The sequence below is a fragment of the Eubalaena glacialis genome, chromosome X (assembly GCF_028564815.1).
Source record: "Eubalaena glacialis isolate mEubGla1 chromosome X, mEubGla1.1.hap2.+ XY, whole genome shotgun sequence".
NCBI lineage: Eukaryota > Metazoa > Chordata > Mammalia > Artiodactyla > Balaenidae > Eubalaena > Eubalaena glacialis.
In genome coordinates, this window is record NC_083736.1 from 45,157,966 (window position 1) to 45,173,248 (window position 15,283).

A 15,283-nucleotide genomic window follows, 5' to 3' on the forward strand; every position below is an offset into this window, starting at 1 on the left:
AATATTAATGTTTTAATTCACTACATAATGCAGCGGCTCTCGCCATCCTCCAGCAGGATTATTTAAATGAAAACGAGTCTTTAAAGAGACCCAGTACTCCCGCTTGTCAGCCCAGCCCAGTCCAACCAGGGGTACAGGAAACCACGCCCCGTTGTGAAGTCAATTAGCTGCAGAGTTCAGTTTAAAAATACCCAGCCCCGCCCCTCCTTGCTAGGCGAGCTCAAGTCTCAACTGCACGCTGATTTGCCCCTGCTGGCCAATCACCACTGCTCTGCCTCCTGGGCTGTAATTTTCAAAATTCGCTACTGGGCTGATTGGAGAGAGCACGGGGTAAGTTGAGACGGACGCCAGTTGCTGCGACGCGGAGCTCCGGTCATTTCCCGGGCCTCTCCTGGGCTAGGACTGCGTCCGTGGTCTTTCCTCTTCTGCCCTCAATCTCGATATGAGGTAGGCGCCTTTGAACTTGTACTGCCCGCTTGAATGTCCGGTTGTGTCGCACGCGGGTGGGTCCTTGAGCCTCACTCCAGTCCCTTGTAACTCACTGTCTTCTTTTGCCGGGATGCATGGGATCCCTGACACGAAACCTTTGCTTTTTCCTGTCAGGCAGCAGTCTGCGGAGAGAGCCCTGTACGAGGTTGGGGAGGGAGTGTGTATTAGTGGGTGAGATGGCAAAGCAAAAAAACAAACAAACCAAAAAAAACCAAACAAAAACAACAAAAAACCAAAACTGGGTCTCAGCTTTTAAATGGAGCTACCAGTACACATGCCTGAATCAGAGTACATTTACATAACGTCTTTTCACAAGCGAAACTGTGCAGGATCAATTTCATCCACAAGACATATTTAAGCTAGAGAATGCTACTTGAGGGATGTCTTTTGAACTACAGGTTGAAGGATATGAAGGAAGATGGAAACATGTGTCCTTCCTCCCTTGTTGTCTCCACTGGCTCTCTTCTATCACCACCTCCAACCCCTCCAACTCTGGCTTTCCACTGCTCTCTGCTATGGTCCTCTTGGAATCCTAGAATGTCAGAAGTTGAAGGGATCCTAGAACAGTGCTTCTTAAACTTTAAAGTGCCTACAGATCACCTGGGGTTATTAACTTGCACTTCCTGATTTGGTAAGGCCTACCTCGGGGCCTGAGATTTTAAATTGCTAACAAGCTCCCAGGTGATGCTAATATTGCTGGTCCATTGACCATGGTCTAAATGTCGAGGAGACTCTGGTCCCACTATCTCATTTTATTAGGTGGGGGAAGGAGGGCTGGAGAGGGAAAAGGGACCTGTCCAGTGTCACTCAGCCAGCTAGGGCAGGATTAGAACTAGACCCTAGGCATCCTTCCCAGCTCAGTGCTGCTTTCATTGACACCATGCTGCTTTCTCTCCCCAGTGTCTTGCTGTCTGTAACCTGCCTTTATATATGAAAAGAAGTCGCTACTGTTTCCTGAGATTGTCTTGATCTACAGTTTTGGACTCTGAGCAACTGGGCTTCTAAACAAGCCAACTTGCCCCTGTGTGGGTTTCAGCACCAGCCCTGGGATGCCCAATAGAGTCTTCAACACTCATCAGTGTGTATGTAGGGGAGATGGAAAGTCTGGAAAGTAGAAAGGATTTAAATTTTTTTGTCCAAGTAAGGCTAAGGGTTCTGTAGGTGGTAGAAGTTGAGAGTGTTCTGCAGAGTGTCCTTTTATGAAAGCATGTTTTTGGTGGTGTCAATCCCCTCCCCCCACCTAGTGGCAGGGAAATTAGTTACTTAAGTCGGTGTCTGTGTCCCCCAAAGCAAGTGATTATTGTTCAGGATAATGAAGGTGATACATGACCATCATCTAAAAAACCTTATTTTCTCTGAGGTTTAGTCAACCTGTGATGTCATCAGCTGAAAGTTTTCTGGCCTGTTGACTCCAGTTTGATTTTTTCTTTCCGCTTGAAAGATAAAGATTTCAGAACATGAGTCTTTGGTCATCCATAAAAAAATTGTATGAGATGTGAATAATAATAGTGGAGTGAGTGGTTTTCATACAGTGCAGTTAAGGGTGGGTTCACTCAATTTAGCTTTATTGCTGCTTGGCTGAGTTTTGAGGGAGGAGATGGAAAATAGGTTTGGATTTGGAGGAAGAGAAGGAGAATAAGGCGCACCATTTATTCTGAGTACTTACCAGGTTAAGCTTTGCACATACAAATTTACATTTGAGCCACACAATACCTCTGCAAGTAAGAGGTGGTATAGCTCTTTTGCAAATGAGGAAACTGAGGCTCTAAGATGCTAAGTTGGCTGATTTCGGAGCCCAGTTGCTTCTTAAAAAAGAGTCTGTGTTCATTCTAACTCCTCATTACTCCTCATACTACCACACTATGGCCTTTCACTTTGGGCTGTGGGCTATTTTGGAATCTTTTTTGCATACGATCAGAGAGACTTCATGGTATTTTAGAAAAGAGCCCTGGAAAGAGCTGGGTATTCTATGCTGCTTAAAAATTTGTCCTGTGTAGTAAGTCACTTAACTCATCTGGGACTATAAAATGGAAAGAATTGTGCTTGCCCTGCTTACCCTCACAGTTTTGTTGGGAGGATTAACTGACATAGTAAATGTGAAGGCACATACTTGTACTGACTTTTCCTTGCCAACAAAATGTTTACTATTCTCCATCCAAAGCAAAGCCCAAGTTAGCCTTTCTTCTTTCTTAAACCTTCCCCTCAAACTGCAGTCTTCTCTGCAGTCTTACCAGCGTGGCCCCAGCCTAGCTTGCAGCCTCTTTCTAACTCCTCCCCAACGCATTCTTTGTACTCCACACTCCAGGCAACTTGGATGTTCCCAAACTTGCTGTGCTCTGCATGTTCAAGCCTCCGCCTAGGCTCAGGCTTTCTTTGCCTGGAAAGCTCCCCTGTCTACTTGGGAACCATTTTGTCGTTTAAGTCCGGATGGAATCTCCCACAAGATTACTGACTTTCCATTATGTTTCTAAAGTACTTTTTATCTACCATTTTTAAATCATTTGTCATATTTTTATGTTACTGTTAGAGCTGTGCCTGTGAATACTTCTAGGGTAAGATACATGATTTATTTGTGTTTGTATCTCCATTGCCTGAAGTATCTGGTGCATTGCCTTTAGGGTGTCTCTTATGGAAGCCTGTTCTTTGTCAAATGCAGTTGAACTTGGACACTGAATATGGGTGGGGTTGGAAGGGCAGTTGTATTTGAGTGGGAAGGGTCTCTTGGATATCCAAGAACTGATTCCTCCTAATTATGTATTTGCTTGTAAGATACATAAGTATATCATACTATTGGGAACTCACAAACTAAAAGAAATTTAAGGAATGTAGAATGGGATCCTACACTGAGATGGGGTGAAGGTAGGACTCTCCCAAGGTCTGTAATGACTGTTAAATTTTTATGTCAAGTGATTTTCATCAAGTTAGTTCCTTCTGCTGTTATCTTTTGATTTGATTTTATTTTTTTCTTACTGGGTGTCTGGAACTGGATTACAGTTTCTTGATTGAATGCAGCCTTTGAATACCCTCTGGCCTATTGTGCATACGTGTGTGTGTGTGTGTGTGTGTGCAGTGTATTCTTTTGCCTTCTCTGTAGCATCATTATAATTGCTGTGGCCAGGACCCCATGCCTTTTAAAGAACATTAACCCTACCAGCGAGCCTCCATACTATATGATCTGTCATGTTCTTGATTATTTTCAATGCAAAACTGTTAATTTGTCCCCAGTGTTCCTAGGCTAAACTAGGGGCGAGGCCACAGTCCCAGTGCCCACAGGGGGTGACAGGCACTGTACTGAGCTTTCTACATAGAGTATCTCATTTAATTTGAACAGTGCCCTGCAGAGGTACGTATACTTATCTCCATTTTACAGATGAGATAACTGAAGCCTAGGGAGTTTAAGTCACTTGCCCATGGTTAAGTGTGGTAGAACCAAGATTTGAGCCCAGATCTGCTTAAATCAAAGTATGTTTTCTCCTAGGGATGCTATAGAGAGACTGGGTTTTCTCAAGGATCTCCAGAGAATTCTGATATTTCTGGTGAATGGTGTTTTAAAGAGTCCTTTTCTGATTGCAGCCCTGCCTTGGATAGATGCTGCTGAATCCATAAGAAATGCCACTGCCACTACCACCCCAGCGCTCCAGACGTGAGACTAAGAAATCTCAGTCCAGCAAAATTGTGCCCAGTGATCATGGCCCATCTGAAAAGGTTAGAGCAAGCTGTCCCTCCCAACAGTGTTTCAAATAAGCTCTTCCTGCGTTGGTTCAGTCCCTATCCTCATCCCTACATCTTTTGAAATACGTGTGGTTTAATCTGAGAAAGTGGGAAAGGGTGGCAGACCTTGTAGTTGGAGAAGACCAGCAAATTAGGACTTAGGGAGAAAGTGTCAACCCTTCTTTCCCGTAAATGCATGGCTAAGATGAAGGCCGTTCTCCATAACCTTCAAAAGCAAACAATACTCAGTTCTCATTAGTGATCACATCTATACTCTTACTTTCTCTGAGATGCTCAAAGCACCTTGCCAGGTGGCTGCTTGGTACATCCTGGGGAGAGTATGAAGATTAGGTCAACAAATGTATTATAATGCTTTTTACAGCTATTAAATTTGAAGAATGGGCCCATTTTGAGCCTGCTGTTTTGACCTTGTGGATAGTTTGTCATTCCGACCCTGCGATGTTCTATGTTCCTCATCATTCATATTTTAATCAGAATTTTACTAACCTGATGAACTGTCATTAAGAGAGTATTTCCTGGAGCAAACATCATTAGGCCAATTTATTTTCCTTGATTGGTTTTCTCTCAGCACAGATAAACACTTTCTAATCATTTTCATTTTTGTCTCGCTGAAATGATTTTCTTGGAGGGGCCAAATGTGTTTTTCCTATGTAAATTTGGCAAGAAAGATTTGATACATTGATCAGATTTTTGTCCATATCAAATTTTCTGATTAGAGTTCTGCCACTGTAAGTTTTCTTTTGTGGCCGTTATTTTTCCAAATCCAAGTCTCTCAGGGCACATTTTGCAAATATAAATTTTATTGAGTTCAGTTTTACCCATTGATTTTATTTGGGGCTGGTTATTTCTACCAGTAATATTAAGTAGGAATTGGCTAACAGGCCAACAGTTAATTTCTTAGCCAATTTGAGAGAAAATACTAATTTTTTTTTGCTAATTATTTCCACTAGGATTATTTATCATGAACTAGATAAGAGACTAATAGTTTACTTATTTCTTAGCTTAATCAATTAAAAAACAGAAGTACCTTCTCAGCTCTTTCAGGATTGCTCCACTGTGCTAGATTGTTCTATTGTAATATGAATCCAGTTATCTAAATTTCTAATCACTTACTGTGTCATGTACTAACTGTCCATGATGTAAATAGAGAACTGGGAAAATAAATGGTCTGACCTCAATGCTCTGCTTCATATTATAACAACTCTCTGACATAGGTAGGGCAGGGTTCTCAATTCATAAAGGAAATCTGATACTTAGGAGACTTTCACCAAATAAAAACTGCTAGGGAACAGAAAAGCCCTACAGCGTGATTTACCGTAACCTCTAACCCCACAGAGATAGTCTTGCTCATTTGGGAGTGGGGTAAGGCATGTGTAGATAAACACTACCTAGAAAGGAAGCTCCCTTTGATCCAAAATATTCACCCTTCCTCCTTTCCCCCATCTCTCCCTTGTATATACTAAAAGGGATTAATATGAATTACCAAACTCCTTTCTTAAAGTACAGAATTTTCCCTATGAGGTTTAAAAACATATTGGACTATATACTTTTAAAATACTATTTCTGCCCGTTTACAGTTTATATAGATTTTTAAAAAGCATGCTTTCTCTTATTTGATCCTCAAATGAGGTAGGTCATTATTCCAATTTTACTGATGAGGAAATTGAGCCTCAGAAACTAAGTGACTTGTGCGAGGTCAATAGCTAATAAAGAGCTGATCCTGGATCAGTATCTAGGTACGTGTGTTATTGTCCTTATTGAGAATGTCTTAAATCAACTACTTAACATAAGAGACACTTAAATTTTGTTAAATTATTGAACTAATTTACCTGGGAACGTCCATATTAAAGGAATGAGTGGGAGTTGCAGGGTGGTGGGTGGTGATGGTTAATCTTGGCTAGTATAGCCATAAATATGAGAGGAGTAAGAGAGGAAATTAGCTTCACCAAGCTAGTGCACTCATTCTGAGAGTTACACCGACAGTCATCTTTTCTCCTCCCAGCCTTGTCCCTATCATCAATGATGACCTCCTTCAGGGACTCTCTAAGCCCAGCCTTGTCCCTATCATCAATGATGACCTCCTTCAGGGACTCTCTAAGCCCAGCCTTGTCCCTATCATCAATGATGACCTCCTTCAGGGACTCTCTAAGCCCAGCCTTGTCCCTATCATCAATGATGACCTCCTTCAGGGACTCTCTAAGCCCAGCCTTGTCCCTATCATCAATGATGACCTCCTTCAGGGACTCTCTAAGCCCAGCCTTGTCCCTATCATCAATGATGACCTCCTTCAGGGACTCTCTAAGCCCAGCCTTGTCCCTATCATCAATGATGACCTCCTTCAGGGACTCTCTAAGCAGTGGGTGCCAAAATTTCCTTTTGTTGTAGTTTATTGGGGTTTATTATAGGCATCTGCAGTTGCTTGGAGATTCAGCCATTCCCCGCCTGAGCCCCAAAGATGACCTGAAGTCCCTGAAAAGACTGCTCACAATTGGATATACGCATTTACCTCTTTTACTTTTTTTAGAGAGAGGAGAATTACCAAGCAAAGATATCTCCATCTTCACCTCAGGGACCACTCAAAAAGAGGTCAGCTTTTGAAGATCTCACCAACGTGAGTATGCTAGTCCGATCCTCTGCCATGGTGTCGCATAAGGTTTAGACAACCTCTTCCTTGAGGGACCTTTCCAGTTTACCAAACTCTGACCCTCTCTAGAATGTTGAGAGCCAATTTTATTTGGAATCAATGACCCAATTTCAGAAACTGCAGTGGCTCTTCTGCTGGCACATACCATCTGGATTAATTGATGGAGCTCTCTGGAAGCAGCAGAGTGATTATGAGATATGAAATTGTAGACAAATATGAGAACTTTGGGATCTTGCATTTAGATAAAGTCCAGAGGTGGCTCAGCTGGTTGCGTAGGCCTTGGAGGCAAGTACTCTGGTAGATTCATTGTAGTCTAGGGCAGTGTTCATCAATTCAAGCACTGTGGGCATTTTGAACAGGAAAGTTTTTCTATTGTGTACGACTGACTTCAGCCAGCATTCCTGGTCCCTAGCATTAAGTTCCAGCAGCATCCCAGTCATAGTGACAATCAAAAATGTCCTCTGATGTACAGAACCATTGATGACCACAGTTCCATGATCTGGTTTTCAACTATGGAGATCTAGAAACTCAATTTTGGCTAGAATTCTTGAGTTCACTTCCAAGTTACCTCCCTTCTGGTGTTATTAAGGCGCCCGCAAAGAAAATCAAATTTGCTAGTTAGAAAGTTACTAACTGAATATAGAATTGAGTCAGAGGTAATCTTTGGTCTTAGAAAATAATAATAACTGATGTCTCCTGAGTGTTTACCACGTGTCAGGCACTATTCTAAGCATTTTCCCCTGTATCCACTCACTTAATCCTCATAAAATCCTTTGAGGCAGATACTATAATTAGCTCCACTTCACAGATAAAGACTTGCCCAATGTTGGTTTTGAAGTCTGTTTCATCTAGGATACAGAGAACCCTAGTGAACCCTATCCTGCCCTCTATAATAGTGTCCTTCTGTGGCTACCAGAATTCTTACATCTGCTAGATAATATTGTACCCCCTTGGGCAGGATTGGATAAGCATTGGCAAAGTTCTCCCCTTTGTATCTCTGCTCTTTAGATGCTATGTGACCACCTTTGTGCTAAAACAGTCTTTTCTCCATGCAGATTACAACATGTATGATTGTGTTACAGCTTCCTGCATAATCAGATTTACTCTAGATTGGTTGAAAGAGCTACCTCCCACACAGACCTGTAAGGTTAGATTCATTTCCTGACTTATTTAACCATGGCTCTAGAAACTTGGTTGAAATAAGGTAGCCACACAAATCAGGAGCAGATGCAGCCCATCTTAATGTAGCTTCCCTTGGCCTCCAGAGTCCCTGATGGGAGTCCAGTGACACTGTGCAAAGCAAAGTCTAACCGCATATGAAAAACTTTCCTGCCATGTCTCAGTCCTTTTTTTGTCGTGAAGTTTATATCATCATTCATAGAGAACAAACACAAATAAATTAATAGGAAACACATGCTAGGACCCTCCTGATTCTCCAACTGAATTCAACATCTGTTAGGCCACATACTTGTCCAGGGTTGGGGAAGCAAGGCATCCCTGAGCAGTATCTCTGCCTCTAGCTTTTCAGAAGCTCAGAAAGCCCGTTTCCCTTTTGCGTTCAAGTTCTGGTCACCTTGAATGGTCTTTGGTGCTTTCCAGACAAAGTTCCGTCATTACAGTGTACCTAAGCCATTCCAGGGTTCGGCATTTCTGCAGACGTCTGAGCTCATTTCTTTGAGGGTTGAGGACTCCTTTCTCTCTGAATTTTGGGGATTCCCTTTATGACGATTTGCTTCTTCCTGTCAGTATGACTTCATTTCCATGTCCCCATATCTGTCTTCTCAACATTCACCACAGTGAGGTCCTGGCTTGCCAAAAGAGCTGATCTGTTTTAATTAGTTAGTCTGCTGTGAGTGTTCTTTTTTCCCCTCTCCTTTATCCTTTCAGCATGGGAAGGACTTTTGATTTGTTAGAGCTGGTCCAAAGCCTGTGGATGAGGAGATAAAGTCTATTTCCTAAATTATTTTTTGTCAGTAGGATTGTCATCTCTGTTTTCCTATTTTTTGGTGAAAGAATTATGGGGAAATACTGGTAAAGGTCCCCTTGAGCTTAGATCTGAAAATATTAGTGCTCTGAACCTTCACACATGGCAAGTTGAAAGTTTCACCCTGGGGATTAGGGTCTCCACCTCTCTCCTGCCAAGAACGCACATCTTTTCCAATTCTGGATCTCAGCTGGACACATAAGGAGTCTGTAAAACTTTAGGTGAAATTAAAATGCAAACTGTGTCAAGCTCTTTGAAGAGCAGAAGTGGACAACAACTTGAGGGCCTAAGAAAGAATCCCCTGTTGGATTGTAGTTGCTTATTATGATACGATGATACAAAGGCATAATTTTTTTATACTTCATTTGGAAATAATTTCAAATTTATAAAAAGTTGCAAAAATAAAAAACAGTACAAAGAACACACATATGCTGTTTACCTAGATTCACGTATTACTAACATTTTATCCTATCTGCTTACATACATCATGGTCCTTTACCATGAAATACTTAGGGTATTTCAGTGTATATAGAGAAAGAGTCTCTATATACTATTTTTCCTCAGAGAAATAGTCTTATATAAACACAGTGCAGTCAACAACTTTATAAATTTACACTGATATAGTGTTTTTATGTAATCTATTGTCCATATTCCAATTTTTTTCCGTTGACTTTGTAAAGTCAATGTTATAAGCATTTTTCCCCCTCCAGTAAAGGATCCAGTCTAGGGTCGTTTACTTGTCATGTCTCTAGCTTCTTTTAATCTGGAACACTTCCACAGCCTTTCTTTGTTTTTTATGATATTTTTGAAGAATACAGTCCGACCCAACCCCCCTTTTAAAAATAGAACATTCCTCATTTTGTGTTTGTCTGATGTTTCCATGTGATTAGATTGATGTTATATACGCTTGGCTGGAGTACTGTGTAGGTGATGTTCTGTCCTTAGAGTATCACATCTGGAGGCACACGACATCCATCTGTCCCTCATTGGTGAGGTTAATTTTGATCACCCAGTCAAGATGTTGTCTGGTTTCTCCGCTGTATAATTACTGTTTATTTTTTTTTTCCTCTTGCAACTAATAATCTGTGGGACACACTCTTAAGAGCCTCCAAATAGCCACTCTTCATCAAAATGTCCCCTAGATTTAGCATTCATTGATGATTTTTGCCTAACACAATCTTTATGACGATTTTTCCAACTCTAGCACTTGTTCCCCATTTACCAGTCTACAAGCAGAGGCCTCCCTTCTTCCCTGTTTATTTATTATTGGTATAGACTTAATGAATTCCTATTTTTTCAGTGGTTTGTTGTTCACTATTGTATTTTATTATTTTGGTGCTCAAATTGTCCCAGATTTGGTCACTAGGGTCCCCTTTAATCTGACTACTGTGTCTTTGTGACATACTATCATCATTTTTTGGAGCATTTTCTTTCCAGCATAACAGGATGTTCCAGGATGTTCTTGTACCTATTTTATTGCCATGGAGTCAACCATTTCTGTGAAGAATTCCTGTTCCTTTTAGTGGGGAATGGTATTAGAGACCAAGATCTCAGTGCTAGGTGTGCTACTGGGGTGTCTGCTTTTTCTGTCCTTTCTGCAGACAGAGTTAGGAAATGTCTGCATGTATATATATACATATAGATACACACATATCTGTACTTAAACATATATATATACACATATATCTATATATACAAATACATACACTCCTGTATACTCAGATGTATATACACATATACCTATTTAAGAAATCATGAGTCCACACAGCTCCCATTCCAAAACGTACAGGGTTCTTTCTTGTATTCCTCAATCCGTGTTTATATGTTCCTTCTCTACAATGAGAACCATGGTTCCCAAGATCATCAACACGTTTACTCAATACTATAATACATCTAAAAGAGTTTCAGAATTACTTCTTTCACACCACCATAATAAACACACCTACTAAAAAGAGTTCCAGATTTATTTGCAATATTCTCCACCATCCCACAAACGCATCCTGACTGAGGATGTATATGGTGAGGGTGTATAGTCTGTGTTTACTTGGATTAGTTGCTTATTATCTTGTATTTCCTTCTGTTTTCTTTCTTTTGTCCTTCAGTGTGGTTATGGTATTTATTTGGAATATAATTAGATTCAGTTTGTTTCATTTTAAAGGCATAACCTTTAAGATTATTTTTATTGACATTATTCACAGTCCCATGATCTCGTCTACTGTTTAATAGAATTAGTCATGATTAGAGTTTCTGGTGGAGCTCCCCAGAGCCCCGTGTTAAATAAATATCCCCTCAGTGAGATGGGATAGATGTATCACAGGTAGTGTTGTATTAGAGGTCTATCCTGAAAAGCTAGTTGATCTTGGTATACTCAGGCAGCAAAGCCAGTTATACTGCCTTTTCCCCCCTCTAAATACCTTATGGGGTCAAAATGGAATGTGATGTTTACAAAACATCTTTTTGAGAATTTGCCAGCCAGTATACTTGACATTGGAGATCAGAACTACATCATATGTATCTTGAAATCACTTAGGGCTGCTATTTAGCTAATATGCACCAGGACTACTGTACTGCCAGCTTCCATCATGACTAGTTGGCACCAGTACCATACTGGTTGTAAGATGTTTTTATCAATGTTCCTGGGAACACCCAAACAAGGTGTCCAGGGTGTGGATGTGTGTCAGGACCTTCCTATGAGAACCACCTATTGGGTAATTTGAGGTTCTCTCTCTCTCCATTTCCTTGCTTCCTCCTCCAGACCAGCCCCCCCACCTTTTTTTTTTTTCTTGCAGGCTTCTCAAAGTCAACCTGCCAAGCCCAAGAAGGAAGCCAGTAATGAGTTTGTTAAAGATGTTTCCAAGAAGATAAACAGGAACACAGCTGCTCGTGGGTGAGTACGAGGGGACTCAGATGGCATTGTTTTATATGGTAAAGGAGAGGGTGTGACATCCTTTTGACTGCCTTTTGTCCCCATTGAGAACATTTTTAGTTAGCTACAGTGGTGAGTACTACATTAACTCTGGGTGCTTAGATGGACTAAATTGCTGAAGAATTACAGGCCTCATCTCACCACCACCCCCAATCTTTCTCTCTCTCTCTCTCTCTCTGCCCCCCTCCCTCCCTCCCCCTCCCCCTCCCCTCCCCCTCCCCCTCCCCCTCCCCCCTTTCCCTCTGTCACCCACCTACATGGTGTGTGCATATTGAAAGAGCTGTTGTCATTGAGGAATTTGCCAAAAGGTCTTGTGCTCATCTTTTCTCTATTTTAGTACTTCAGTCCTTGACTGAGCTACTCTGTGGTTGAGAGTGTGGAGGCAACTTAACTTTTCAGGGGATTCTCAGCAGCTGGCTGATAGCTTGCCAGTCTGCTTATCCCATTAGAACCCTTAGGGGGAGGTTTGTTCCTTGTTACTGTAGAGAAATTACTATCTCCTTAGGCCAAAAATGTGTGTTTTCCAGCTGTTATAGGGAACTGATCACAGGTTCTGCAAGTAGGTAGGAGTATTCTCATCTAGGATTGGGAAAAGGATTTACTCCTAGGAAAATTTCTATTAGAAGAAGAGTTAAAAAGTGGAGTGAGACCTTTTTATATCCTCTCCTCATTCCAGTGGGAATTACTTCTTTCTGGAAGAATAGAATAGATCAGCTAGATAGCTATAACCCGGCTAAGCATGGGTTCCAAATGGTAAGGGGAAAAGTTTGGGGAACTCCAAAAAATTAACATGCCAGGTCCACAGGACACTTTGCTAATTACCCAGCATAGAAAGAAATCATACCAGAAGATTAGCATTTAGCCCTACTCAGTTTCTTGCTGAAATGAAATTCCTGGGATTTGCATGTGTATTTTGACCTTAATTCCCTGTGTTATTTTCTTTTGAATTTCTTTCACCATTCTGACTTTAGCAGGGAAATCCTCACAAAATGCCATAAACATTCTTGTCCTCATTCAGAGTTCAGTGAAATGGACCCTAATAATAGTGCTAGAGCTAATAGCTAACATCTATTGAGCGTTTACTGTAATCACACATTATTCTAAGTGGTTTTTTTTTTGGTAACAGCTTTATTAAGATATAATTCACATACACAATTCACCCTCTTAAAATGTACAATTCAGTGGTTTTTAGTATATTCACAGAGTTATGCAGCCATCACCACAGTGAATTTTAGGATGTTTTCATCAACCCCAAAAGGAACTCTACCTTTAGCTACCACCTCTCAGTCCTCCCCATCTGTAGGCAGCCACTAGTCTACTTTCTGTCTCTGTAGATTTATCCATACTGGACGTTTCCCAGAAATGGAATTGTACAATGTGTCGTCTTTTGTATCTGGCTTCTTTCACTCAGCATAATGTTTAAGGGTTCATCCATGTTGTAGCAGGTATCAGTACTTCATCCTCTTTTATTGCCAAATAATATTCCATTGTATGGATGTACCATATTTTGTCTATCCATTCATCAGTTGATGAACGTTTGAATTGTTCCCACCTTTTGGTTATTGTGAATAGTGCTGCTATGAACACCTGTGTACAAGTTTTTGTTTGAACACCTGTTTTTAATTCTTTTGCATATGTAACTAGAAATGTAATTGCTGGGTCATATGGTAATTCTATGTTGAACTCATTGAGGAACTGCCAAACTGTATTCCATAGTGGTTACACTATCTTACATTCCTACCAGCAGTGGATGAGGGTTTTGAATTTTCCACAATCTTGCCATTTTCTGGGAGGTTTGTTTGTTTGTTTGTTTGTTTTTTGTTTTTTTAACGGCCATTCTAGTGAGTGTGGGATGGTATCTCATTGTGGTTTAGATTTGCAGTTCTCTGATGACTAATGATTTGGGAATCTTTCATGTGCTTATTGGCCACTTGCATATCTTCTTTGGAGGAATGTCTATTCAGATCCTTTGCCGATTTAAAATATTTGGTTATTGATCTTTTTATTATTGAGTTGTAAGAATTCTTTATATAATTTAGATACAAGTCCCTGATCAGATATATGATTAGCAAGTATTTTTCCTCCATTCTGTAGGTCTTTTCATTTTCTTCTTGGTGTTCCTTGAGGCATAAATGTTTTTAATTGTAATGAAATCCAATTTATTTTTTCTTTTGTTGCTTATGCTTTTGGTATCATAATCTAAGAAACCATTGCCAAATCCAAGGTTATGAACATTTACTTTTAAGATTTTTTTCTTTTTAGAGTTTTAAAGTTTTAGCTCTTAACTTAGACTGTTGATCCATTTTGAGTTAATTTTTATTGTTGGTGTATGTTAGGGGTCTAACTTCATTGTTTTGCGTGTATTGATAGATATCCAGTTGCCTCGGCACCGTTTATTGAAAAGACTAATCTTTCTCCACTTAATTGTCTTGGCACCCTTGTTGAAAATCAGCTGACTGTAAATGTGTTTATTTCTGAACTCTCAGTTTTATTCCATTGACCTACATGTCTTTCATTATGCCAGTACTATGCTATCTTGATTATTGTTGTTCTGTAGTGTGTTTTGAAATTGGGAAGCGTGATTCCTCCAACTTTGTTCCTCTTTTTCAAGATTGTTTTGGCTCTTCTGGGTTCCCTGCAATTCCATATAAATTTTAGAATCAGCTTGTCAATTTCTACTAATAAGCCAGCTGGGATTCTTATAGAAGTTGCCTTGAACCTGTAAATCAATTTGGGGAGTATTACCATCTTAATACTAAGTCTTCCAATCCAGGAACACGGGATGTCTTTTCATTTATTTAGATCTTTAATTTCTTTTAACATTTTTTTGTAGTTTTCAGAGTATAAATTTCTCACCTCTTTTGTTAAATTTATTTCTAAGCATTTTATTCTTCTTGATTCTATTGTAAATGGAATTGTTTTCATAATTTCATTTTCATGTTGTTCATTGCAAGGATATAGAAATACATGTGATTTCTATATATTGATCTTGAATCATAGAACTTTGCTGAACTTGTATATTAGTTCTAATAGTATTTGTGTGTGGGTTCCTTAGGATTTTCTATGTATAAGGCTATGTCATCTGCTGATATAAGTAGTTTTACTTCTTCCTTTCCAATCTGGATCCCTTTTATTTTATTTTCTTGCCTAATTGTCCTGGCTAGAACCTTTAGTACTGTGTTGAATAGAAGTGTTCAGAGTTGAACATCCTTACCATCCAAGAGTTGAATGACCGACTTATTCTGGTTTTCCTAGGACTTTCCCAGTTTTAACATTGAAAGTCTTGCATCCCAGGAACCCTCTCAGTCCTAGACAAACAAGAACAGTTGGTCACTCTATTGAGGAAGCCTACTCTGATCACCCCAGGCTTTAGATATCATAGACACTAAATACCTACTTCCTATACCAGTGTTTTTTAAGAGGTGGATTTGGAGAGGCAGGCAGGAGCAAGATCACCAGGGCCTTATGGACCATGGCAAAGAGTTTGTACTTTATTCAAAGAACAGAG

At 40.2% G+C, this 15,283-nt stretch overlaps 1 protein-coding gene across 1 annotated transcript in view; it reads left to right on the plus strand.

The window, feature by feature from the left end:
* The first annotated feature begins 361 nt into the window (after nucleotides 1–361).
* The window catches only part of CCNB3 (cyclin B3), a 61,190-nt gene continuing 46,268 nt past the window's right edge, over nucleotides 362–15,283 (plus strand). Inside the window, exons 1-3 of the mRNA XM_061178643.1 lie at nucleotides 362–447; nucleotides 4,063–4,194; nucleotides 6,746–6,832. Coding sequence (XP_061034626.1) covers nucleotides 4,099–4,194; nucleotides 6,746–6,832 — 183 coding nt within the window. The 5' untranslated portion in view covers nucleotides 362–447; nucleotides 4,063–4,098. The remainder of the gene's footprint in view (nucleotides 448–4,062; nucleotides 4,195–6,745; nucleotides 6,833–15,283) is intronic.